The 23338-nt window shown below is 37.8% G+C and overlaps 11 protein-coding genes across 11 annotated transcripts; 5 read left to right on the plus strand and 6 right to left on the minus strand.

Annotated features, from left to right (window-relative positions):
* Positions 1-111: 111 nt before the first annotated feature.
* On the minus strand, positions 112-1603 carry SPOG_03458 (U3 snoRNP-associated protein Cic1/Utp30 family protein). Its single transcript, XM_013169873.1, has 3 exons — positions 1373-1603; positions 1188-1321; positions 112-992 (listed from the first exon to the last, which is right to left on the minus strand). The coding sequence occupies exons 1-3, from the start codon at positions 1427-1429 to the stop codon at positions 338-340; spliced, it is 846 nt and encodes a 281-aa protein (XP_013025327.1). The 5' UTR covers positions 1430-1603; the 3' UTR covers positions 112-337.
* A 98-nt stretch (positions 1604-1701) lies between these two features.
* Positions 1702-3401, minus strand: SPOG_03459 (malate dehydrogenase). The gene is made up of 2 exons (XM_013169874.1): positions 3264-3401; positions 1702-2902 (listed from the first exon to the last, which is right to left on the minus strand). The coding sequence occupies exon 2, from the start codon at positions 2875-2877 to the stop codon at positions 1855-1857; it is 1023 nt and encodes a 340-aa protein (XP_013025328.1). The 5' UTR covers positions 2878-2902; positions 3264-3401; the 3' UTR covers positions 1702-1854.
* Positions 3402-4269: 868 nt separating this feature from the next.
* SPOG_03460 (adenylyl cyclase-associated protein Cap1) lies at positions 4270-6013 on the minus strand (the record flags this gene model as incomplete). Its single annotated transcript, XM_013169875.1, has 3 exons — positions 4270-5066; positions 5170-5867; positions 5955-6013. The coding sequence occupies 3 exons, from the start codon at positions 6011-6013 to the stop codon at positions 4270-4272; spliced, it is 1554 nt and encodes a 517-aa protein (XP_013025329.1).
* Positions 6014-6481: 468 nt separating this feature from the next.
* Positions 6482-8820, plus strand: SPOG_03461 (uncharacterized protein). The gene has a single exon (XM_013169876.1). The coding sequence runs from the start codon at positions 7613-7615 to the stop codon at positions 8390-8392; it is 780 nt and encodes a 259-aa protein (XP_013025330.1). The 5' UTR covers positions 6482-7612; the 3' UTR covers positions 8393-8820.
* On the minus strand, positions 8771-11162 carry SPOG_03462 (gamma tubulin complex subunit Alp16). The gene has a single exon (XM_013169877.1). It carries the CDS (start codon positions 11071-11073, stop codon positions 8848-8850), a length of 2226 nt encoding a protein of 741 aa, XP_013025331.1. The 5' UTR covers positions 11074-11162; the 3' UTR covers positions 8771-8847.
* An 807-nt stretch (positions 11163-11969) lies between these two features.
* Positions 11970-13894, plus strand: SPOG_03463 (signal recognition particle subunit). The gene is made up of 3 exons (XM_013169878.1): positions 11970-12168; positions 12224-13097; positions 13144-13894. The coding sequence occupies exons 1-3, from the start codon at positions 11999-12001 to the stop codon at positions 13720-13722; spliced, it is 1623 nt and encodes a 540-aa protein (XP_013025332.1). The 5' UTR covers positions 11970-11998; the 3' UTR covers positions 13723-13894.
* On the minus strand, positions 13732-14524 carry SPOG_03464 (centrin). Its single transcript, XM_013169879.1, has 2 exons — positions 14184-14524; positions 13732-14120 (listed from the first exon to the last, which is right to left on the minus strand). Exons 1-2 carry the CDS (start codon positions 14476-14478, stop codon positions 13885-13887), a joined length of 531 nt encoding a protein of 176 aa, XP_013025333.1. The 5' UTR covers positions 14479-14524; the 3' UTR covers positions 13732-13884.
* A 125-nt stretch (positions 14525-14649) lies between these two features.
* SPOG_03465 (meiotically upregulated Mug174) lies at positions 14650-16984 on the plus strand. Its single transcript, XM_013169880.1, has 2 exons — positions 14650-16885; positions 16942-16984. Exon 1 carries the CDS (start codon positions 14792-14794, stop codon positions 16634-16636), a length of 1845 nt encoding a protein of 614 aa, XP_013025334.1. The 5' UTR covers positions 14650-14791; the 3' UTR covers positions 16637-16885; positions 16942-16984.
* A 241-nt stretch (positions 16985-17225) lies between these two features.
* On the plus strand, positions 17226-19922 carry SPOG_03466 (MCM complex subunit Mcm3; the record flags this gene model as incomplete). Its single annotated transcript, XM_013169881.1, has 2 exons — positions 17226-17264; positions 17292-19922. 2 exons carry the CDS (start codon positions 17226-17228, stop codon positions 19920-19922), a joined length of 2670 nt encoding a protein of 889 aa, XP_013025335.1.
* A 133-nt stretch (positions 19923-20055) lies between these two features.
* On the minus strand, positions 20056-20882 carry SPOG_03467 (ubiquinol-cytochrome-c reductase complex subunit 9). Its single transcript, XM_013169882.1, has 4 exons — positions 20817-20882; positions 20676-20761; positions 20567-20615; positions 20056-20503 (listed from the first exon to the last, which is right to left on the minus strand). Exons 1-4 carry the CDS (start codon positions 20817-20819, stop codon positions 20447-20449), a joined length of 195 nt encoding a protein of 64 aa, XP_013025336.1. The 5' UTR covers positions 20820-20882; the 3' UTR covers positions 20056-20446.
* A 394-nt stretch (positions 20883-21276) lies between these two features.
* Positions 21277-22441, plus strand: SPOG_03468 (bouquet formation protein Bqt3). Its single transcript, XM_013169883.1, has 2 exons — positions 21277-21524; positions 21586-22441. Exons 1-2 carry the CDS (start codon positions 21336-21338, stop codon positions 22195-22197), a joined length of 801 nt encoding a protein of 266 aa, XP_013025337.1. The 5' UTR covers positions 21277-21335; the 3' UTR covers positions 22198-22441.
* The last annotated feature ends 897 nt before the right edge of the window (positions 22442-23338 follow it).

The raw sequence follows: 23338 nt of genomic DNA on the forward strand, positions 1-23338 counted from the left end.
AAATAATAAAACAGCTTGGATGAGCAAAACAAATTAGTATCAAATGGATTAGGATATTATTAGGTATTATATTTTGAATATGTATAAGGAATACTGATTGGGAATTCTGCTTGCGAAAATGCAAAACTGAACTCCTTACCATATACTTGCCTGAAAAATGGAAACTCTTGAAATTGTTGTAGTGTACCAAACCAATGACCTTTTATTTATCCAAAAATAAAATAAAATAAAAATATAATATAATATAGTCGTTCAACACAGTCAATAATTACAGAGATGAACAGACATTATACTCCTTAGACGTCAATGAACCAAACGATAGCATAGTAAGGCAGCTTTAGAGAGGTTTGTTAGGAACTTGAGTACCCCGTTGCATTGCTCGTAACTCCTTTTTGGTTGGAGGACGGCTATCTTGGATGTGAACAACACTTCTTTTATACTCAGCAGCCGCTTGTTCCGACTTCCAAATAGGAAGAGAGACACTGTCGGCTGTTTTTATGGCGATATTATCGATCGCATTCCATCCTCTAGGAATGTATTTTCCTAGCAGAGCACGAAGTATGGCTTCGATATTTTGAAGCAATTGCTCACTACTCTGAGAAGCCAATCCGCATAGAATGGAATGACTTGTACCGGCGGATAACTGAAAGTAAGTAGAATGTAAGCAACGAGCGACTTGATGGCGAATTGTGTCTTTCTTTTGATCGACGGAAATTGGAAATGTTTTTATCTTCTTTTGGGCAAGAACCGTACCCATCAATGCCGTCACGTCTTTTGCAGCTCGTTTATCCATTAAAAAAAATCTATGAGAATCACGTAACTGACACTTTTCTTTGACTGTTTTATATTTTAATTTTAACCTTGCAATGCTAACAACTTTTGTAATGATCTCGTCCAACCCTTGCTTTTGTACCTCGTCTTGCAATTGTTGCTGAGAGCCTTTCACAAATAAGCAGGCATCTTCTGCATGTAAAACCCGATTAGGAAGAAAACTAATATAATGTTAGTGAATACAGTTCTTTTTGGCCTAATACCCGAAGAGTCAAACAAATCCTTATGAAACTTTCCAATACCTAGGGAACTGGAAAACAATACTGCCATTTCTACGAAGAAAACGGCTTGAAAAATTCAACTTTCAATTGGCAAGAAAGTCATCCATCTGTCAACTCTTGAAATAAATTACTTACATTTTGTCGGGCCTCCTTAACGATTCGTTCTCAGGCGGATGAAATGTATTTATTTGCAAATATATCCTTTCTTTCTCAGGATTGTAACCTTTTTGTCTCACGTATTGTAATAAAGCTGCGGAAGCCTTTTGAATCTGCGAGATTTTGTTAGTTCATCCCTCTTTTTCACTAAGAAATGCAAATACCAATTTCTGATCAAGCTTATCTATTGATTTATATTCTGTTTTTCTTTTCAATGGCATTCTATATCGTATATTTTACTTTCTACAGAACTTTGGTGTTCCAACCGGTTTGGTAAGAGAATTTCGTAAGTTTCGCCCTAGAGGCGTCGTATATCCTAGGAGTAAGTAAAGGCAAAAAGGATGGTTCTAAAAAATAAATGTTTTGTTTGTCAAATACGAAATCATAAATTTTCTTCAAATAAAAATCTGCTACTCTATTGCAAAAATTCTCATCATTTACAACGTACTTCGATGTCAATTCGTTTTTACAGTTCAGTAGAAATTGCAAGCAAGCGAAAAGCCCTTACAGTAAGTATAGAATAAAAACTAAATGTTGTATTAAAAGAAAAAAGAGGGATTTAATCTAGGCATAGATATCATAAACGAATTGCGTTGAAGGTTAAAAGAATGATGGAAAAGCAATCGGAAATTTTCGCAGAAATAGTTTATGCAACGAAATGTTCACCCTTTTCAATGCTCTTCTTCAATTCAGCAAGAGCGACCTTGAGAAGACCTTCCTCATATTCATTAATGGGGCCCACGGGGTGAATAGTCTCAACACCATCTTTGCCCAAAGTAACGCGAGAAGAGAAGTAGTCAATACCTTGATCCTTATACAAAGGAGACTCCACAAAGGTACATTCTTCAACGCCGGATTCACCATCCAAAGCACGGATGACAGAGGAGGCCATACGGGCTCCGGAATAAGCCATAGACAAAGTAGCGCTTCCGGCGCCAGCCTTGGCCTTGACCACTTCGTCACCACCAAATTGAATACGGTGGACGAGGTTATCACGTTCAGCACCGGTCAAATTAACCTTTCCTTGAGACAAAAGGGGCACAATAGTAGCACCTGAATGACCACCGACAACGGGAATACTGAGTAATTCAGCAAGGCCATTTGTTGCTTGAGAAGCGAAACGGCTAGCACGAACAGAATCCAAAGTAGTGACACCAAACAAGTGCTTAGGCTGATTAACACCCACACGAGCCAAGGCCTTCTTAAAGATAGGAACAGTAGAGTTGACGGGATTGGTGACAACAAGGTACTTGGCATTAGGTGCAGCTTCACCAGAGGCGAAGGCCAAATCCCGAACGATAGAAGCATTGGTCTTGAACAAATCATCACGAGTCATACCAGGTTTACGAGGAACACCAGCGGGGATGACAACCACATCAGCGCCCTTCAAAGCCTTTTCGAGACCCTTGTCATCGGGAGAATAGCCGACGACGTTGGAAGAGGTATTGATGTGGCCTACATCAGCTGCAACACCAGGACCACCCTTAATATCAAAAAGAGCTAATTCAGAAACCTTCGTGTTTGTCTTTAAAAGCATAGACAAGGGCTGGCCAATACCTCCGCCAGCACCCAAAACAGCTACCTTGTAATTTAATCTGGAGCTAGTTGAAAAGGTGCGAGGCATACAGATCTTCATGCCCAATCTTTGTAAAACTGTTTTATGCATCATTTTTCCAAGGACTCGTAAAGCTTTTCTATTTTGGGTGTTAGTTAAACTTCTTTGTCTTGACTTTCTAAATAGAATGATATCACTAGGCATGCTGACATCTACCTTTGATGGAATATAGATACATCAAATGGGCATAAAAAAGAGGTGAGGACCAATAGTGAAGAAATAATATGGCGTATTGAACTCCATTGCTCAGAAATTTCTCGTGCTGTTATTATCTCACTCTATATTCATCTTCTCAATTTATCTTGCTATGAAATTGCTTTATTCCCACAGATAATTCTCTCTTTTTTTTAAAGTATGCTCTTTTCCAACCTCAAGTTCGCGTAGATTACAACAAAGCCCGTCGTGAATGATTTTTCATCAGCAATTCAATAGCAACTTACTTCGAATATGTGTTTCGTAGTTAATTTGAATGAATTTGAAAACTTTAGTTTTCTTTCTGCCTGCGTTTATTACTTTGAAGGGGGGTTGGTAAAGGAGAAGTTTATGGTTCCCTTCCATCACGTATATATACTCACGGAAACATCCGCCAGGAACTGAGGGACTGACGTTTTACGTATTCCCCCATACGATCAATACCCGAACAAAAGAAACTGACCAACAAGAGTTTGTTTCAATAGCCGAAGGCTTCGTTCCCCAATACTCATTTTATACAATTACGAATTTCTTGTTTTGCCTAATGAAATTGTAGTAGTTATTGCCGAACCTGATAGACAAGTCTCTTGTTTTGACGACCTTCTGTTTCTTGATTATTACTTTCTTTTCGGTTCCATCTTTTTTTGTTCAAAGGAACGAATTTTGAGAGAAAAGTCACCATTTACAGTTTTAGGAATTAAGTAAAGAATCAAGATATCTAAAATTAACAAACAAAATTGTAATATTCTATAATAAAGAGGAATGATTAAGCAGTATCTAAAGCTTCTCAAAAGCTAATATGCTTAACGATGGAACGGATGGATGGATGTCTTTCAGATTCTAATAGAAACAAATATCAAAACGAAGAAATAGAAACAAACAACCAAATTTCTTCCTCTTAAGTGGTATATCAAATACGTATAGCTCAAGGTATATCAGCATCATTCACATCATTCACATTATTCATCGTAAAACATCAGCATAGGTAGAGGCATGTATTTTCCTTCAAAAGGTGTTGTATACGTTCTTCTGTTCACACGAAAAAGATAAAATACAAGACATCATTAAATCGATGACAGCAATACCAGTTAGAAATCATCTTGGAAGTTTGAGATGCTACCTTAATGAGGCAGACTTTGAAAAACCAAACAATATTCATAGTCATGTCGTAACTTCTCAAGAAAAAGTGATGAAAGGTTTAGTCAATCGACCTCATGCCATATCCTCATTTCGTCTTCTCATAGCATCCCACATTTATTCATGACGAACGATTTCGGAAACAAGCTCTCCCTTTTCGTTAATCCTGTGCTTAACTTGTTCAGGGATAGCACGTTCGGCATAGTCGCCATCGTCAACAGGAACATTCACGTTCAAACCGGATGATTTGCTAGTAGTAATCTCGGTACTTAAAGAATTTTTGCTCAAATAAACGGCTCCTCCATCACACTGATCGACAACAATCATAGGAACGTAATCCATGACTTGACAGCCGAAGTTACTACATTTGGTAACTTCAAACGCGGCAACCAAAGTGTCGACGACAACACTTGTACGCTTGCAGTTTGACAAGGATACAGCGTTGAGCTTTCCCTTGATGATTAAAGTGCAGTTGGAACAGTCAAGGATTTGAACAGTGTGCTTCAATTCAACGCCTTCCAATACAATACTATGGTTGTTGACTTGATTTTCGACGAACCATTTGGTATTCTCCAACTCAATACGTGGTGCTTTTGTTGAGTTAGCTGGAGTAGCTGCTTCTTGCTTGGCATCCGAAGATGGCATCTTGGGCTTAGGACCAGGAGTAGGACCGGTCTTTCGTAAGTCAGGGTTCTTATGTGTCATTTCACTCTTATCAACTTTTCGAAGACCAGAGGTGATGTTCTCTCCTTTATTAATTTCAGCAAAGACGGCACCCATGTCAGTCTTTCCTTCTTCCTTTGGCTCTTCCTTGTCTTTCCAAAACTCATTGGATGGTGGAGGAGGAGGGGGGAGGAGGAGGCAAGCCACTTGCTCCGGAAGTTGAATTGCTTGGAGATTCATCTTGTTGCTTGCTAGTAGTCGCTTTCATAATCTCCTTCAAAGGAGAAGCATCTGGCTTGTTCGACCAACCCAAACCGGTTTTGTAATAAGACTTGACATAATTAATAAGCTCACCCAACAAAGTAAGGTAAGAACGGACCCAAGAAACTTGAAGCTCGTCTTTCCCCTTGAAATCCTTTAAAACGCGGTTTGCATAAAATTGGGAGGAATCCTTCATTTCTGACATGAAAGAAACAGGTGCAGGTTCAATGGTGACCCAACCCAAGACGCTGATACCGCTCATAACGGTAGAGAGCTGATTAAACTCAGGAGCAGTGCGGTTTTCATCACGAATATTCGTAGTACTAAGGAGTTCGGATTGAATAGGTTTCAAAAACTCGAAAAATTCAGGAGACTCATAGTCCGGTTTCTTTGCTTTCATGGCCACTACCAAGATACCCCGTAACAGCTTGAACGCTTTTTCAACATGCTTACTTTGTTGTTCAACAAGTCCACCGAGCTTCTTGCTTAATTGAATATACTCATTCAGGTGTTTGGAACAAAACTCATCATATGCAGCGATGGAGGGAGAATTTAAATCAGAATCAGTACTTGAGCTGCTACCACCCTGACGAGGTGTTACGCTAGGAGAAGCATTTTCCTTAACAGCAGCGATGGCAGGGCTACTGGTACCACCATTCTGGGAGGCATAGGAGCCAAACGAAATGTTATGAGTCTGAGCGTTGTGATCTCTTGAAGGCCGATGCAAGTTTGGAAGAGGTTCATGGCCACTTTCCACTAGATCCTCTAAACGAGAGGTTGCTGCTTCCAATCTACATATAGCAATGATTAGTCAAAAGGGTTCGGAGAACAGCCGATAATGACAACCAGAAAAAGATGCGCTGTCGCTACGAACTTACCGTTTAAGAATCGTAGTAAAATTATATCCAGCGTCACGAAAATTGATGCTGTCAGACATCTTTAAAGAAAAGAAGCGTTGGCAGAAGGTGCGTGTCCTTTCACTAGAGCAGCGTCATGTAGGTGCTTCCAAGTAACAAGGAAATATTGTACCCTGCTACTGGATGTAAACAAAGGGTTCATTTTTAATGGAAATGGGAATATCATGATACTACGGAAGGTGATTCTACATTAGTTTCTGATCTAGGAACAATAAAAGCTGCATGTTGGGGATTTTGAAAGGGTTGTGCTGTGAACGCATATTTATGTAGGATGGAGCGCTTTTCTAACTCTAACGGGATGAATCGCAATTATATAAGAATTGTACTAGCCATAGATGAAAATGACTATACGAAAATTAACCTTCTTAAGAAAAATAATATGCTCAAGTTGACTACAAAAAAATCGATGACAAAGGTAAAAAGAGGAAGGAAGGAATTTCACAATTGATTCCATCCACGCAAATATTGTTGTTTATGGCTATACAAATCAAAAAACTTACAAAATGGCAAATAAATAATTAAATGGATAAAAACAAATAATTTTTTTCATATAGGGAAAACTACAGTATCCATTTTTTTGTATGTACATGTGTGTGTGTGTGTGTCTTTTCAACGAATTATAACTAAATAAACAAAAGCGCACTGTATGAGGAACTCGATTGTACAGCAAATGTATGTTCGAAAGAATCACTTACAGAAAAGTTACAAATTTCAATACAACGATTGAAAAGGCGATTTCAACTGAGGTATTTAAAGACTGGAAAGTTGCAAGAAAAAGCGCGCATTTGTTATTTCAATTTGCGACTTCGTTTCCATCCTACTCCACTCTACTGTACACATCACCGGGTCTATCACCCACACATTACGCAAACCCTGCATAGACTTCGATCGCTCTTCATTTATGTACGATCCCGCCTCATACTTTAATTTTCAGTTTCCATATCGAGACGAATCTCCATGGATGATCCAATTGTTGTCAAAGGTCATTGCAAACAGTATCAAACAAAGTGAGGTTACTACTCTATGTCTAATCAGCAAGAGATTCTCAAATTTGTTCATGCTAATAAGTCTCCAAGTGATGATATAATAATGTTATTCCAGCAAGCCTAGGAATCGAGTAAGGGAGTTTTAAACTTTCTAGAAATTAAAATAGAGAAATGGATTTTTCATGGTACCATGAAAATTGTCACATTTTGCTGCTTGATTCATCAGGGTTCATGTACCGGGTGGCTTGTTTACATGCACGCATGACTATTGTTTATTTATTTACAACTGACGTAAGAGTAGTTGCTAGGTTAACGATAACGCCCGTTACGGGACCTGATTGGCTCGTAAACTTGGTCGCCACGTAGATCCTTCTTACGATGGATGTAAACAAAATTACTTATCTATTATTATATATACACGCCTCCGCAACCTTGCAGCTACGTTCCAACTATACACAATCTTCCTAAAAGCCATTAAAAGGTAATTGTTGTTCAGAAAAGACTTCTGAGTTGTTATTTGTTACCCATTTTTCTTGTTATAACCATTTGTTCGTTTTTACGTAAAAAAGTTTTTGCCGCCTTCACCTATCATTGCCAAATTTCAGAAAATTATCTCTTCTTTTCTCCTCTACAATGGCATCATTCTCTATCACTAGTCCTCTTTCTGCGGTCTTTCTAGTCCTTGTTTTGTTTCAAGCATGTGCTGCTTTCAAACCCGATGGTCTCGAAAAACGCTCTGCGTTATATGACATGAGCAACAAAATCGCCAGTACTTCTTACTATAACATATCTGAAGGAACATTCTGCCATGTTTCTGGATCCAATCTTTGCGTATCTCCTCAAGTCATTGCTATCTGTGCCAACCATAGTACTGTCCTTTTAAATTGTCCCACTGTTCTTGGTTACCCTACTGGTCAAGGTGCCTCCTGCATTGCCACAGAACCTTCCTACGGTCTTACCCGTGGTCTCTGCCAAATCGGTGCCTCAAATTATTCCGGAAAGACCAATTCTTCCAATTTCGATACTGAATCATCCTCCAACAAAAACACCAAGAAGAGTGCCTTCCCTAAACTCTCTTTAAGCTACTCTAACGTTGTTGAAAAACCTCTTCTCTTTGCTCGCAATTCCCTTGACGAGTGGGCTTGCAACAAGACTTACTGCAACGAGGAGTATCCCTACTTGGTTAATACTTGCTTCAATGGTACTCAATATCCAGTCAACTGCAATTCTGCTTTACGCACTCCTTTTGGCGGTGCTACTTGCCGAAATGTTGGCTACCAGAACCAAGGTATTTGTGTGTATACCAATGACAGCCGTGCTGCTCTTTCCAAAACAAACCTCAGTAACGACACTGCTGTTAACCTAAACAAAACCGCTATTTACCGTTACCGCAATGACGCTTTCGTTTGGTAAACTCATCTAATTCTGTGGTAATCGATACCCTTGCCTTTTTAACCTTTCCAATCGCTGCAAAAATATACTTTACCTTCCCGCAGTATCTTTATTGGGTTTGTTGGCCTTTTTACGTTATTATGATCAGTGGCCGTTTCATTTCTTCTTAGTAGGTTTTGTTCTTCTCTTTTGTCATTCTTCTTTTCTTTTTTGGGCATACTTAATTCATTTTGTGATATAAGTTTTTTTTTTTTTTTATATCCAGAAAAAAAACCAAATTATCTCAATTTCCAGAAAAACTTGTTTTATTTATATTAATCTCTCAATAGTGATTCAAGTTCTTGGAGCCACTTATTTCCATTTCCTTTAAATTTATGCATCTACAATATTTTTATAGTTACTGATTGTTTATTTAATAATTATTCAAATCATATTTCTACGAAAGTCTATTGTCTAAGTGTAGCATTAGAAAATTCTTATTTAACACTCGTTTCCTTTGCATTGTCGAAGGAATCTATCTTGGCTTCTATGTCTTTCATTATATTAGTCAGGATTTTTGTATGTTTCTCATTTATCTCAGAAGGAAAATAGCTGATCGGTGTGTCTGACGAAAAGTTGGAAAGGGATAGGAAATACTTGGTAAAGGAAGACATGGCTTCTGGAATAATAACATGTACTAGATCATAAGCGACATTTTTAATATTCTGGTAAAAAAACCATTTTTGAATTCTGGCTTTCTTGTCCCAAAGCTGCTGACTCTGTTGAAATTCATATTCGATGGACGCTTTTTGTTCAAAGAAATAGGATAGTCTGGAAAATATTTCAGAATAGAGATACAATACTTTTTCTGGGAATAACATTTGTAACGGTCCTGAAATCCGGCAATTTAGACTTAAAGCGCCGAACGTGTTAGGTCGGGTTTCTCCTTTGTTGTAGTGTAAAAAGACTTGAATATGAGAGCTCGCAAATACATCTAACCCAAGACGTTCGATTTCGTGAATTGTAAACTGGTTAGAAGAAGACGCAAACGACAACAATGCATGTTCAAATGAGCTTGAATCATCTAATCTGAGGAAATCGTCCCGTATATAGGACATTAATTCGTCAACAAAAGATGAGCTCTGAAAACAGCATACGTTTTGTAGTAATGAAAATACCTGAGCAGCAAAACACGTCGTGAATAAGGAATGATACACGGTTCGCATAAGTACTAAAATGTAGTCCTGAATCGGATTATAGACACATAACTGCATTATAAGATTCAATGGTAACGTTCTATCTGTACCTTCTCGAAAATGCAATGCAGGAAGTTCATCATCGACATTTGGTGTCATATTCATCTTTTGTAGCATGACTTCAAAATCATCTTCTTCACCTAGGTATAATTTCTCAGTTGAAAACTCGTTTACTGATAAATTTAGTGATGCCTTTGGTTGGAGATGTAGAAAGTTTTCACCAAAGGAGAAACCAGCTTTTAAAGGAGTAGCTAACTTTGGCCGTAATGCTTCATAGAATGCAGGATATTCTTGAATCATAGTGAAAGACTTTAAAAATTCAGAAAGAAGCAAAGCGAGATCAGAAGGGAAAAAGTTTGGAAATGACTTGATATAGTTTTGTATGTGCTTATTTGAAACAGTAAAGTCCAATGTCGTATTTAATTTTAGAAAAAAGGGGTCAGAACAATAAACAAGACACTGCAAAGCTACCGGATAATCTTTGGTATTCTGGCACATATTTGTATAATCATAAAGAGCATTCATTATCGATACAGCATCTTGTCGAGAAGGCGGAATATGCAAAACATATTCAAGTATATGGAACAAAGGATGAAAATTTTGGATAAAACTCATAAGCGATAAAATTCCACACATTGGTGAGTGATTTTCAAATAACCAAGCTTGTAACTTATTACGATACTGAGTAATACCGTTGGAACAGAAATTAAACAAGTAAAATTGAGCAATTGACACTGGCGTATTAATTTTCTTTAAAGATTTGCGTATTAAATTGCCAATAGAAACAAACTTTGCAGCGAAACTCGTAAAGGAAAGCTGAGATGTTCCTGACATAGAAACACAGTTGGGCACAAGAAAGGTTAGATTTTCATCATTCCAAAGGAATAAAGAAGTTTCGAATCCTTGAATCAAAGCACATAATGATAAATAAACCTGTTGAGATGAAATCCGTTGAACAGATGGAACATCGGGAGAGCCATCTTCATGTAAAAACTCGTCATAGATAAAAGGAGGACATTCTGTAAAGAATGGTGTCTTTGCTTCTTTCGCGACAAAATTTGTACCTTCCCAATTCGAATAATAACCTAAAACGCTCGAATCACTGAAAGCGCTTTGGTCATAGGACGAAGATTCTAAATCCGGACTTTGTGATTTTATCCGCTTCCTGTCTGTAGAAGATTCGAAGAAATAACTTTCATCCCTATGTTCATCCTTCCCTTCAGCCTTGTAGTTGATCAAACCAGACGAGTTTGAAACACCTAAGAAGACATCTTTTCCCAGCAGTGTATTGTCCTTCGCTAAAGAAACCTCGTCTATGCCCTCTGATAAATCCAAATACTTTCGTTTGATGCTTTCGTTTTCATTGAAAATCCCTAGTTCATGCAAGAGAGTCGGCTCTAACAGAGGGAGTTGCAATTTTGTATAAGTTTCGAAAGGAAACAAATTACTTTTCCTGCCAACATTCATTCCATATTGCTTCTTCCATTCAAACAACCACTTATCTGTGTTTTGGAAAACACTGGACTTGTTGGCTTTTCTTGTTGGTTGATGAAGTGGTGACTTGCAAGGTCAGTGACAAACAAAATGCACATAGTATCGTTTGTGGGCTCTTTGGCCTATAGTCGTCCAAAGCAACAATATTGTTAAGGAATTTGTATTCTAGCATTTGTATATCGATTATAGAAAGAACCTGTGCTTTTTTTTGTTTACTAACGCAATATAGCGAATGAATAGAAAAAATTGAATAGTTGGATATTTTGTGGGCTTCTGAGATTGGAACTTTTTATTTCTGTTACATTAGTTAAATTAAGTATAAAATTATGGGCAAGTTACTTAACATGTTCTGAAATGCTTTCTTTCATGAAAGCGATAAAGTCGAAGCTTTCAGAACCTACTACCCAACAATGTTTTCGTCTTATAAAGATTCGTAGAGGACTAGTAAGAATAAACAGTCTCCTTGAAACTAGAAGAATAAGCCAAGAAGCAAAAACTTATACAAAATGGAAGGCATGCATGTACAAGCACCAAACAATACAACTCGAAAGATGCTTACCCTTCCTCCTGATAATCCTTCATACTTCCTCTTAGAAAACACATACTAGCTGAATAACTTGTCTAAATTATTTAAAATTAATAACAATGCTAGAATACTATTCCATAAATCCGGGCTGGTTGTTTACTAACGTAGGCATTTCAGTTCGTAAATTAAGATAGAAAATAGCAACAAAGGCCACAAAATATCAGTAAGACAAAAAGATAGACTTACCATAATTAAGGTAAGATATTGCAGCGGTGTGGTTAAACGACTTTTCGAAGCTTAGTGATGTATTGTGTGCAGGAAGCAGAACTTAGGTTGAACTAATCGCGTGTGCAGAGCCAAATTCTTCAAAACATGGAAAAAGCAGGTTTTTATCTGTTACCGTTGCTTTTAGAGGCTCGCTCTGATCATTTTTATGAAGGAAATGAGTATATGAAGTACTTATCACAGCGCATTCATTCCTTAAGAAAAGCTTTAAACATTACTCAGAAAGGTGGAAAGCCAAAGACGTCGGCTGATAAGAGGTACGTAAACTAGAGAAAGGAAATAAGTTTGAATGAAGCAGCTAATCTTAGGAAGGTTTGCGGAAATCCAACTGTTTGATGCTGATCGCGCATTCCAGCAATATACATACTTACGGTCTTCTCAACGTCAACATGCTCTTCGACGCTTAAAACGGGCTCTGCAAACCTCAAAGGAATTGGTTTCTTTTTGTGAGTCAAAGGATCATAATAATCATATTTTTATTTTAGAGGCTGCTGCGTTTATGAAATACATTGAAGGTACATTTTTATATGAAAAGCGATCATGGGAGGACTCTTTGCGTTCATTCAGTTCCTCTCGTTTAGCATTCCAACAATTACAGCGATCTCTTGAAGCATTATCAGAACACCAACGGGGAGTTTTCAATGAGCTACTAGCACAAATCGACTCTACAATTCGCTATGTCGCCCAGCGCAGCGGTTTAGAAAACCAAACGCAATCATTAGACATCCTTATGCTTGCAAATGTTTCAAAAGAAGACTTAATTGTTCAACATATTCAAGTTCTAAACCCTCAAGTATTAGAATCGAATGCAGAAGATCAAGCTGGTACCTCGTCCATCACTCGAATCACTTGGCGCGATCAAACCATCCAGATTACACACCCAGAAATTGTGTTGGCGTTATATGGTATCCATGACGTCCAAGCAGGTATGGATGTTTCTACTACAGTTGATGATCGCTTGCTTGGTGCTTGGGCTAATGCCGAGAAAACCACAAAAAGCGTTTTAGATAGTATTTCTCCCGAAAGCAATGAGTATCAAGAACTCTCAATCTGCTATAGTTATCTTGCTTACAACCTTATCGTGCTCCGAATTCAACGGGACATTCATACTCAGGAACTGCCAGCCGTCAAGAATTCTTTAGCAAACCTTAGAGCTCAACAAAGCTTGTATGATACAATTATAAAGGTATGCTGTTTTTTTATGTATTACAAACTGTCTAACTATAATATAGAACATTGAAGCTGCCAAAAGCTTACCAGGTATCGCAAAAGATAATGGCATGATGGTACAGCTGGAAGCTCAAATTGCTATTGTTAAAGCAAGGCGCTGCCAAGTCATTGCCGATGCCTATCAATCGCAAGACAAAGCCAAAGGACTTGCTATGTGTATTCGTGCAGGCCAATATTATGAGCAAGCAAATGATTACCTTCATAATTTTGAGGAAAATCCTCTGGAAATAGCTTTCGATATTGTCATGGAATTACAAACAGGGCCTAATGATTTGAAGAAACGAATTTTGCTTTTGCGTAGTTTGGCTTCTCTGGAAATGATTAACCAAAAACCTAAGGATTTATCGCTAGTCGAGTCTATGGATCAGTATGTAACTACGGAATCGGAGAAACCCTTGAATTTGACTCAGCTGAAATTGCGCCCTATTCCTGCCAAACCACTTTTCTTTGATTTAGCTATTACATACCTGGGTCAGCAAACAGAATTTGGAAAAGCCAAACCACAGAAAGAGGAAACAGAGGAGCTTCCATCCGAAAGCAAGACAAAGGGTTTCTTTCGAAGTCTACTTGGAAGAAAATAATAAACCATTTACTATTAATGTTTTATATAAATAAAGATTATATACCACGCACAAAGAGTTGGAAAACGAGAGAAGGTAGAAAGACAAAAATATTCGCTTGGACCATGTTGTATAGGGAATCCGAGAGGAATGAAACCAGTAATTCGATTGCTAGTGTATATTTTAGGCTTCATCCATCATTATACTTATAAATTCCTGTTCATTAATTTCACCGTCTTGATCAAGATCAAACTCTTCAATCATCGCTTCTAGTTCTTGATCATCAATGTTTTCATTCAACTCTTTAGCAACGCGACGAAGATTCCGTATACTAATTTTACCAGTTTCATCATCGTCAAACAGCTCAAAAGCACGTTTAATCTCTTCTAAAGGATCCCGTTCAACAACTTTTTCAGTCACTGTATTATATTAGCCAATATTCATGAGATAGTATACTTCAAGATGCTATAGAGGAAACTTACTGACGCGAACAAAATCTTCCATTTGAAGGTATCCCTTCCCAGTTTTATCAAAGTCACGTAGAATTTTAAGTACCTCTGGTTTTTCTGCATTAAATCCTAGTGCACGCATAGCAGCCCGCAATTCATGGTAATCAATTGCATTGTCTTTGTCCGAGTCAAACAACTTGAAAGCCTCATGGATATCTTGTCGTTGTTCTTCTGTGATTTCTACACGAGCTGGAGCATAACTGGTTAATCTCGCAGGCGTAGGAGAAGTAGCTCTGGGACGTCTTTTAGCTCGCGCGTTTGCAAACATTGAAATTAGAAAAAGGCAGGTTTGTTGTCTGTCTGTTCACAACTATTTACAAAATACCGACAACTTTCGAGTTCAATAAAGATGATACCATATTCAACCGTAATGCGCTATCCACGTATGTTTGGAAGTAAATAGTCCAACAGTAAACAAACCATACTTTCTCCCTCTATATGATAAAAGTAGCGAAATACTCAGGGAAAAAATAAAAGCTTAGGTTTTTATAAATCGTTCTAATAGGATTATAATTTATGAGTTTTATAACGTTTATGGTATAGTACGAGACGCATAAAATCAAGAATTTGAAGAATTGACGATGCTTCTAAGAATTCGAAGCTGTGAGCCTTTGATCCCTATGCAGCAGTGGATCCACACTGCTGAATTGAATCTTTCTGATAAAACTAGCTCTATTGCTGATTTGTTGTATAGTATACTGTTATTTAATTTTGGAGATTGTAAGGATGGACGATCTATCCTTGTAGGGCCAGGGAATCAAGCCAAATATGCATTAGGAAATGAACTTTTTTTACAACTGGTAAAAGATGACTTTGCTTTACCGATATCTATGGCATATCATTTATTTTTGAGCGATTCAGAAGTATTAGAATTGCGTGCCCTTCCTAGGGAGGAAGCGTTACTGCGAGGCTGCGAAGTCATGGCTTTACGGTTGAGCTCATCCACTTCTCTGGACACAGCTCTTCAAGAATGGAGCAACAACATTCAGGGTAGGGGAAGTAAAGCTCACCTTCAAAACACTCAAGCTCCGAAACCAGTCAACATGTTAGTTAGTTCCTCTTTACCCTACGCAACTCCAAATAATAGTGACTTTTCCACGAAAAAGCGTGATGCAGCTGCCCCATCGGCATGGAATGACACGTCAACATCAAAGAAAAGCAAGTTGAATCATTCTACAGGAAGTGAAATTACTTTCAACCCAATGAAAGAAAAAGTCAACCTTCGTCCACTAGCCCTTCAGAATCAACACAAACCCATTAAAAACAAGGAATCACCAAAAAAATCTTCTCCGAGCGAATCTTCAGAATCCGATGCTTCTTCCGAGGAATCCTCATCTGCCGTTTCTGTGTCTGTTTCTTCTGATGCTACTTCTGTATCTACAGCTGCCACTTCTTCAGAGACGGAAAGCTCAGAGAGCAGTTCTTCTTCTGACGAAAGCACTTCAAACTCGGACTCTTCATCCAGCGACAGTGACTCTTCCAATTCTGAAAAGTTGGATCACTATATAGGACAATCAAACGACGTGACAAAGAGCAATACATCTGGATTTTCTCATTCTCTAAACACAGCAAACGAAATGTCTTATTTTCGTGATTCTTCTGCTTTGCATACAACCAACCAGGAGACCCTTTGTTCTGGGAGCACAATGGATGGTGAAAGGACGACACTTTTTGACTCTGCAAATTTCCTGAAGTCCTCCCCTAACGATAAAGCTGAACCTGGTTTGGAGCACGCAAGTGATATTGTATATAAGCGTTTCGGTGATCTCGGAACCGATTCAGTTGAATTCAGTACTTCTGATTTTCGGTCTGCTGAAGATAAAAATGACGTTTCCAATCATCGTTCTTTTCATGAACTCGACAATGAAGACCTGAATAGTTCAACTTCAGTTCAGCCTCCTGGTTCTGGAAGCTCTGCTACGAAATCTAGAAATCTCCGTCGTAAAAAATCCAGATTACTGAAAAAATATGGTCAAGATATAGAGTCTATGCCAGGCGATTTGGGTTTAGCGGATAGATCGTATATAACGGATGAGAGCAAAGTTTCGAGTGAGGGACAAACTTCTACTTTCGATTCAGATACAATCAAAGTTGATCATTCCTACAATGCGGTTCCTATATCCAAAAGTACAAATTTAGATGTTGAGTTTCCTCCTGGCAGTCTACTGCGATTTACCATCATGGACTTGAATGCCAATACATACACACCGGAAATCTCTGAAAAATCAGGACGAGTCATTACCTCGAATGATAAAGAAGTGAAAGTTCAATTAGACACAAAGCATCGTTACAAAATCAAATATGGGTCAGATGGTGAAATTATACGAGGTCGTTTTGGGACCATACCGGATGAGCAGCTTGTAGAGGGTATCGCAACTTATGGGTGGGATCTTATGTCAGATATTCATAAGCTGGTAAAGTCATGAATGAAAAAATAATTCCCTATATCTTAGATTAACGCGAAGAACAATTACGAACAAGGCTCAAATGATTAATATCTTTAATATCTCCCGGGATGTGCATGTTACAATCATATACTGAATTTGCAGTCTTACTTTTAATTTACATAGATAGATTTGGTTTACTTCAGACGGACGTTGTTGACAATTAGCACTTAAGTTCTTGCATCTGTTTTTTGAAGATTCAAAAACCCACAAAATTTGAAAGCCTCAAGTGTAAGATTAATTTTATCAAAGTAAATTCATCATAATAAGCTGACTATTCGATTTAGTCTACTGTTTCTGTTTGTAAATAAATACATACAAATGTTTTATGGGTAACATGTTACTATACTTTAGGGAAGATTCAGAAGATGCACACTCCAAGCTAAACAATTACTGTAAACAACCTGCTTGAACAAGAAACCCAAAAATTAATATTTTCTCATCATCTAATTACTATTGTACCAGTATATGATTTAAAGAGGTTTCTTTAGGCTGAAGTTTTAAGGGAAGATAAAAAATTTAAAGAGACGCGTCGCTAAACGTTAGCTGGTTTGCTGCTTAAGAACACACCATGTCGGAATTGTTGGCGGATGAGGTTTTTAAGGACCGTGTAAGGATTTTTCAAGAATATCTTGAGCACGATTCCGACGATGCGAATGCAACATTGTATCATGAAGCGATTCTTAGAATGCTTAATATGGGGCAAAGACGCTTGATTGTTAACATCGATGAACTTCGCGATTATAATAAGGAGTTAGCAGACGGAATTCTCTACCAGCCCATGGAATTTGCCGAACCCTTTAATGAAGCTCTTCAGGGAGTGATTAGTACACTGATCGATCCTATCGTCCATAAGGATTTAAAGGATAAACCCTTTTATATTGGATTTCGTGGCTCTTTTGGTGATTTACATGTAACACCTCGTACTTTAAGGGCTTTGCATTTGAACAAAATGATTTCTCTCGAAGGAATTGTGACAAGATGTTCGTTTGTTCGTCCCAAAGTTATTAAGTCTATACATTACTGTGAAGCTACTAAGCGTCATCATTTCAAACAGTATGCTGATTCTACAATGAACGGTGGTCTTTCGTTTCAGTCTACTGTTTATCCAACGCAGGATGAAAATGGTAATCCTCTTTCTATTGAATTCGGCTATAGCACTTTTCGAGATCATCAAACAATTTCCCTTCAAGAAATGCCGGAACGCGCACCTCCGGGTCAATTACCTCGATCCATTGATATTTTACTCGATGATGATTTGGTAGATACAGTAAAGCCAGGTGATCGAGTACATATTGTTGGGCAATACCGTTCTATGGGATCCAAAAACTCTGGAAGTACAAGTGCCACGTTTCGTACCGTTTTGCTCGCAAATAACGTTGTACTCCTGACGAATAAGCCAGGTAGTGGGAACGTTGGTGGAGGGGCTTTGACAATTACCGACGCGGATATTCGTAATATCAATAAGTTAGCTAGGAAAAAAAATGCTTTTGAGCTTCTTTCCACCAGTTTGGCTCCTAGCATTTACGGATTTGAGCACATTAAACAGGCAATTTTGCTTTTACTTTTGGGTGGTACAGAGAAAAATCTTTCCAATGGTACACATATTCGTGGTGATATCAACATTTTAATGGTGGGTGATCCCTCAACGGCCAAATCTCAATTACTTCGCTTTGTATTAAATACAGCTCCTTTAGCTATCGCAACCACCGGACGTGGTTCATCAGGTGTTGGTCTTACAGCTGCTGTAACTTCTGACAAGGAAACCGGTGAACGCCGTTTAGAAGCCGGTGCAATGGTTTTAGCTGATCGAGGAGTTGTTTGTATTGATGAATTCGATAAGATGAGTGACATTGATCGTGTCGCTATTCATGAAGTAATGGAGCAACAGACAGTTACCATTGCTAAAGCCGGTATCCATACCTCTTTGAACGCAAGATGCAGTGTTGTGGCAGCAGCGAATCCAATTTATGGCCAATATGATATTCGAAAAGATCCTACCAAGAATATAGCTCTTCCGGATTCCATGCTTTCTCGTTTCGACTTATTATTTATTGTTACAGATGATATTGATGACAAGAAGGACCGTGCTTTAAGTGAACATGTTTTAAGAATGCATCGCTATTTACCGCCGGGTTTGGAACCTGGCACTCCTGTTAGAGACTCATTAAACTCAGTCTTAAATGTTGGTGCGACAAATGCTGCAGGGGTTTCTGCCGGAAATGGAGAGCAAGAATCGGAAACACCGGTTTGGGAAACATTTTCAAGTTTGCTACATGCTAACGCTCGAACAAAGCGAAAGGAGTTATTAAATATAAATTTTGTTCGTAAATATATCCAATACGCCAAATCTCGAATAAACCCAGTGCTTAACCAAGCTACTGCAGAGTACATCACTAATATATATTGTGGCCTACGAAACGATGACTTGCAAGGTAATCAACGCCGTACTAGTCCTCTTACGGCTCGTACGTTGGAAACGTTGATTCGTTTGAGTACTGCGCATGCGAAAGCACGATTAAGCAATGCAGTTGAAGTACGAGATGCCAAGGCTGCTGAAAAGATCCTTCGTTATGCTTTGTTCAGAGAAGTTGTTAAGCCAAAATCAAATCGCCGTAAAAAGCAACGCAAAGAAGGAGAAGGTGAAGCAGAGGAAAGTTCCGAAGAGGAAGACATGGACTCAGAGGAAATAGGGGCTGATGATGACTTGAACGATGATCCCACATTCCAAGCTACCAAACCGAATGCGTCTGGTTCAAACCGACAGACGCGTTCTCAAGTACAAAACGAACAAAGTCAAGAAAGCCAAATGGATATTGATGATGCTGCTTCCACAACAAATCAATCTATAGCAGCCACGGCAACCAGTGATGGCAGTCAATTACATATAGGAAATGCATCCAATACTCAGTTATCATGGCCTTCTAGCCATTCGACCTTTCCGACAACTGCTAGAGAGACAATGGCAGCAAGTACACGTAGTGGCAATGCAGATACAAGTGCGGCTTCAGAGAGTAATACTTCCTCTTCTCAGGGTGTTGCTTTATCGAGGGAAAAGATGACAAATTTTATGTCTCGCTTGTCGGAGTTGACCAAGACAGATGTGTTTTCGGAAGAATGTGCGTCTCTGGAGAATGTTCTAAGCGCGATAAATTCAGGAGTTGAAGATCACGCTTCCTTTACAAGAGAAGAGGCAATCTCTGCCTTGAAAGAGATGGACGCCCAAAACAAAATCATGTTTTCCGAAAATATGATCTACCGTATTTAAAGTATATGTTTTGTCATCTACTATTCATTCTTTTGATCAATTTATAGAATCAAAATAAAGGACGGGAAGACACAGGTGAAGTCTTTGTATACATATTTTTTTTCTTACTACTTTTTTTATTTTATTTAAGATTGTCGGCAATTAAACCTTCTTTTATTCTTTTCATTAGTTTTTCGAATCGCTGAAGCCTTCAATATGGACAGTATAGCAGCTTTTGCATGTATTTTAGTGTACATATTTAGTAAGAATGGACTTTGAGCTACAAATTTCAATTTGATTCAAGACAAAAGACAGATACAGTCGCATGAAGAAGGATGACTTGGCGAAATTAAATTTATTCGTTGAAAGATGTTAAAAGAGAACGAATTGAAACTAAAAGGCATTGCAAGTTCTGAAAGTAAAAAAGATAAAGGAGGGAAATGAGGGTTATATCACTGAAGCAGCTTCAAAAAGTATTGAATTTGTTTACGACAGTCGGGAGGGACTGTACAGAAACACAAAAGAAAGAAATCCCCGAACAGTATTTATTCCTCTTCTTCATCGTTGTTTAAGAAGCGAGGCTTGACATCCTTCCATTGCATCTATAATAATGAAGTTAGAAAAGAGAAGACTGAAGGGAGACAAAGATGAAAAAGGCAACTTACACCAGCATTTGCATTCTCCCAAACCTTGTCAGTAAAAATATCAAAGCCACTATACTGTTAGTAAACAAGCTCTACCAAAAATCCCGCGTTTTCTTCCAAGAACACATACACTTTAGCGAAAAAAGCTGACACGAAAATAGTAGCGTAGAAGGAAGAGTTTTTTCTGAAAAAAATATTATAGATCGTAGAACTAGCCTTAAATCATTTGTTAACACAGGAAAACAGATGAATTGTTTTGTTATAAACTTACCATCGAGGAGAGGGGGAGTATTGGTTGATTGAGAGTTGGTATATCCCAGCAATAAACAAGGTAAAGGTTACGGGATAGCGTGTAGGAACGTTCCGAACGAAAATAATTTTAACAATTTTGCTAGAGATTCTAATACCAAATTATGAGATTAGCCAAATTCGTTAAATGGTAAATAAATAAAACGCGTAGGGTGGTAAATTTTGTAATATTCCATTTATAACATAGCAAGGGTATAAATAAATATGTTACATCTATGAGGATACTTAAAAGATGTATTGTATCGTATTGTTTGTTGAAGAATAGGCTTCTATATGTTATCAACAAGGGACAAAGATGAATGATACGATAGGTTCAATTGTAAAGAATTCAATTCCTGAGGCTTAAAGTTGAATAAAATTTACTTCTTTCAATTATTTTATTAAGCAAGTTCCATTCATTTTTTCAGGACATTTTTTGAAGAATCCTTGCGACAGCTATCGAAATTTAGTTCGTTCAGGTTCACTATTTCCAATAGACACCATGATGCACTTGCAAACTACCAATATTATCGAGATGATAGAAAAAAGTTATTCGCGTCTTTCTCGAACTCTTCGAGCCATCGCTTATGTTTCTGTGCATACAATCACGTATGGAGCGTTAAATATGCACTTAAATCCTCGTTTGCTGGCATCGACCGGTGTTGTAAACAAAAATATTCCTGATTGGATGGTAGGTTTCATAGAGGATGCAGCTTGTTGATATTATCTTTCCTAACCGTTGGAAAATTTAGTGCTATGTAAATATTTTGATGCATGCGATTCAGTCGTTTCTGACGTATTACTTCAACCTTGGTATCAGCTGGTATTTAGTTGCAAAGTATCCCTTGTATATTTTATTGTCCACATACTATCTCGTGTCTCTTCGGCAAATCGCTTGGTCTTTTGCTATAGATGCCCTGTCTTTGCTCGCTGCTCGCGCAGGCACCAATGCTTTGCATCCTCGACTCTCTCGTGAACGCATGACGCGTGCCAGCATTACCACCTTGTTTACATTTATGGCCAGTGTCTTGATTAGTGTGTTTAATTATTCTACCCAAAAGCTGTACCTTAACTCGATTGTCCTTGGTAATGTTCGTGACGTCGTTACTAGCTTAATTGCTCCTCCTCTTCCTTTACAGTACATTGCACATGTTCCTATTGGCTATGTTTTACAAAAGCTAGTCTTTGAGAAGCGAAACATGCTTCAATCTCTTATGCTAATGGTATTCTTTTCCATCTGGAATTGCGCCGTCCCCTTTACCATTTTGTTTTGTCCCCATTGGATCCCAATGTGTCAGGTATTGTTTACTTATATTACCCAAGCCGTCATTGTGATTCTTGTCTGCTGGGCTATTTCTCTATGAGCGGCAAGGGATTTAGAAGTCGATGTTATCTTTTGTCTTCACCTTTCTTCCCTGGTAAGATTTTCTGTTTCATATCAAAGTCATTCTTATCCCCCCTTTTACGGTTATTTGAAAACTTTTCATGGTGTGTTTGCTGTCTATGAATTGTTTAAAATGCTGTTATTGAAGCATTTATGTTTCTTGGTTTTTCTAAATGTGTACAGGTGTATTATTCTTTAATGATTCCATATTAATATTCATTGTGAATTTTATATATATATTTTTATTTCAAACTCAAAGTAGGTTAGTTTAAGCCTTTTTAGTATTTAATTTCCTCTATTTTTTCTAAATTTCTTTTTTTAGAGATGACTTGATTTTCTACTACGAAACGTTTGCGGAACTTTTGAACTATCATCGATCGGATTGCATTCTATAACTTTCAGAGGAAGAACCCGCAACACATCTTTGGAAAGGTCTCAATGAAATATATCAATTCATTTTATGTTTGGTACCTGATTTGACGAAACATAATCAAGATTTTCCCTTCGTTTATAATGTTGTAATACCGAGTTTGCAGCTATTATGCATGTACGTTCCAAGCTGGTCTGTATAACAATTTTTTTTTTTTTTTTTTTTTTTTCATAGAAACTCAATAACTCCTTCATAGTCCAACGTGTAGAAAAAAACAAACAAACTCAATATAATGAAACCTTTAATGAAGTAAATAACAGAAATGCAAATCATATTACTAGAAAGTCAAATATAAACATGGAAACCTTCATTGCTCCAAAGCCTCCATCTGCGACATTCAAAACTCACTGAATATCCAAAAATAAGTTATAAGTATCGTCATCATGCTTATACATCATGTAAGAGTGCAAAGTACAATTCTTTTCTTTCTGGTGTATATATGGTGTAAACTTTTAGCATTCTAACATGAACAAAAAGTCAATTCAACCAGTCCGCAAGTAGAATGTACTTTCTTAAACAAACTCCATATAACATCTGCACTACTCTTTGTTATTTGAATTGCAGTTTATTTTCAGGAGTTCTTTTTATTTACTTATTTGTTTACCAATGGGATTTAGCGTAGAATGTTGTTCTCAATATCCAGATACGGTTGATTTCGTTAAAATCAGTCATATAGGGAGTAAGTACACGT

This window comes from Schizosaccharomyces cryophilus (assembly GCF_000004155.1).
Source record: "Schizosaccharomyces cryophilus OY26 unplaced genomic scaffold supercont4.7, whole genome shotgun sequence".
NCBI lineage: Eukaryota > Fungi > Ascomycota > Schizosaccharomycetes > Schizosaccharomycetales > Schizosaccharomycetaceae > Schizosaccharomyces > Schizosaccharomyces cryophilus.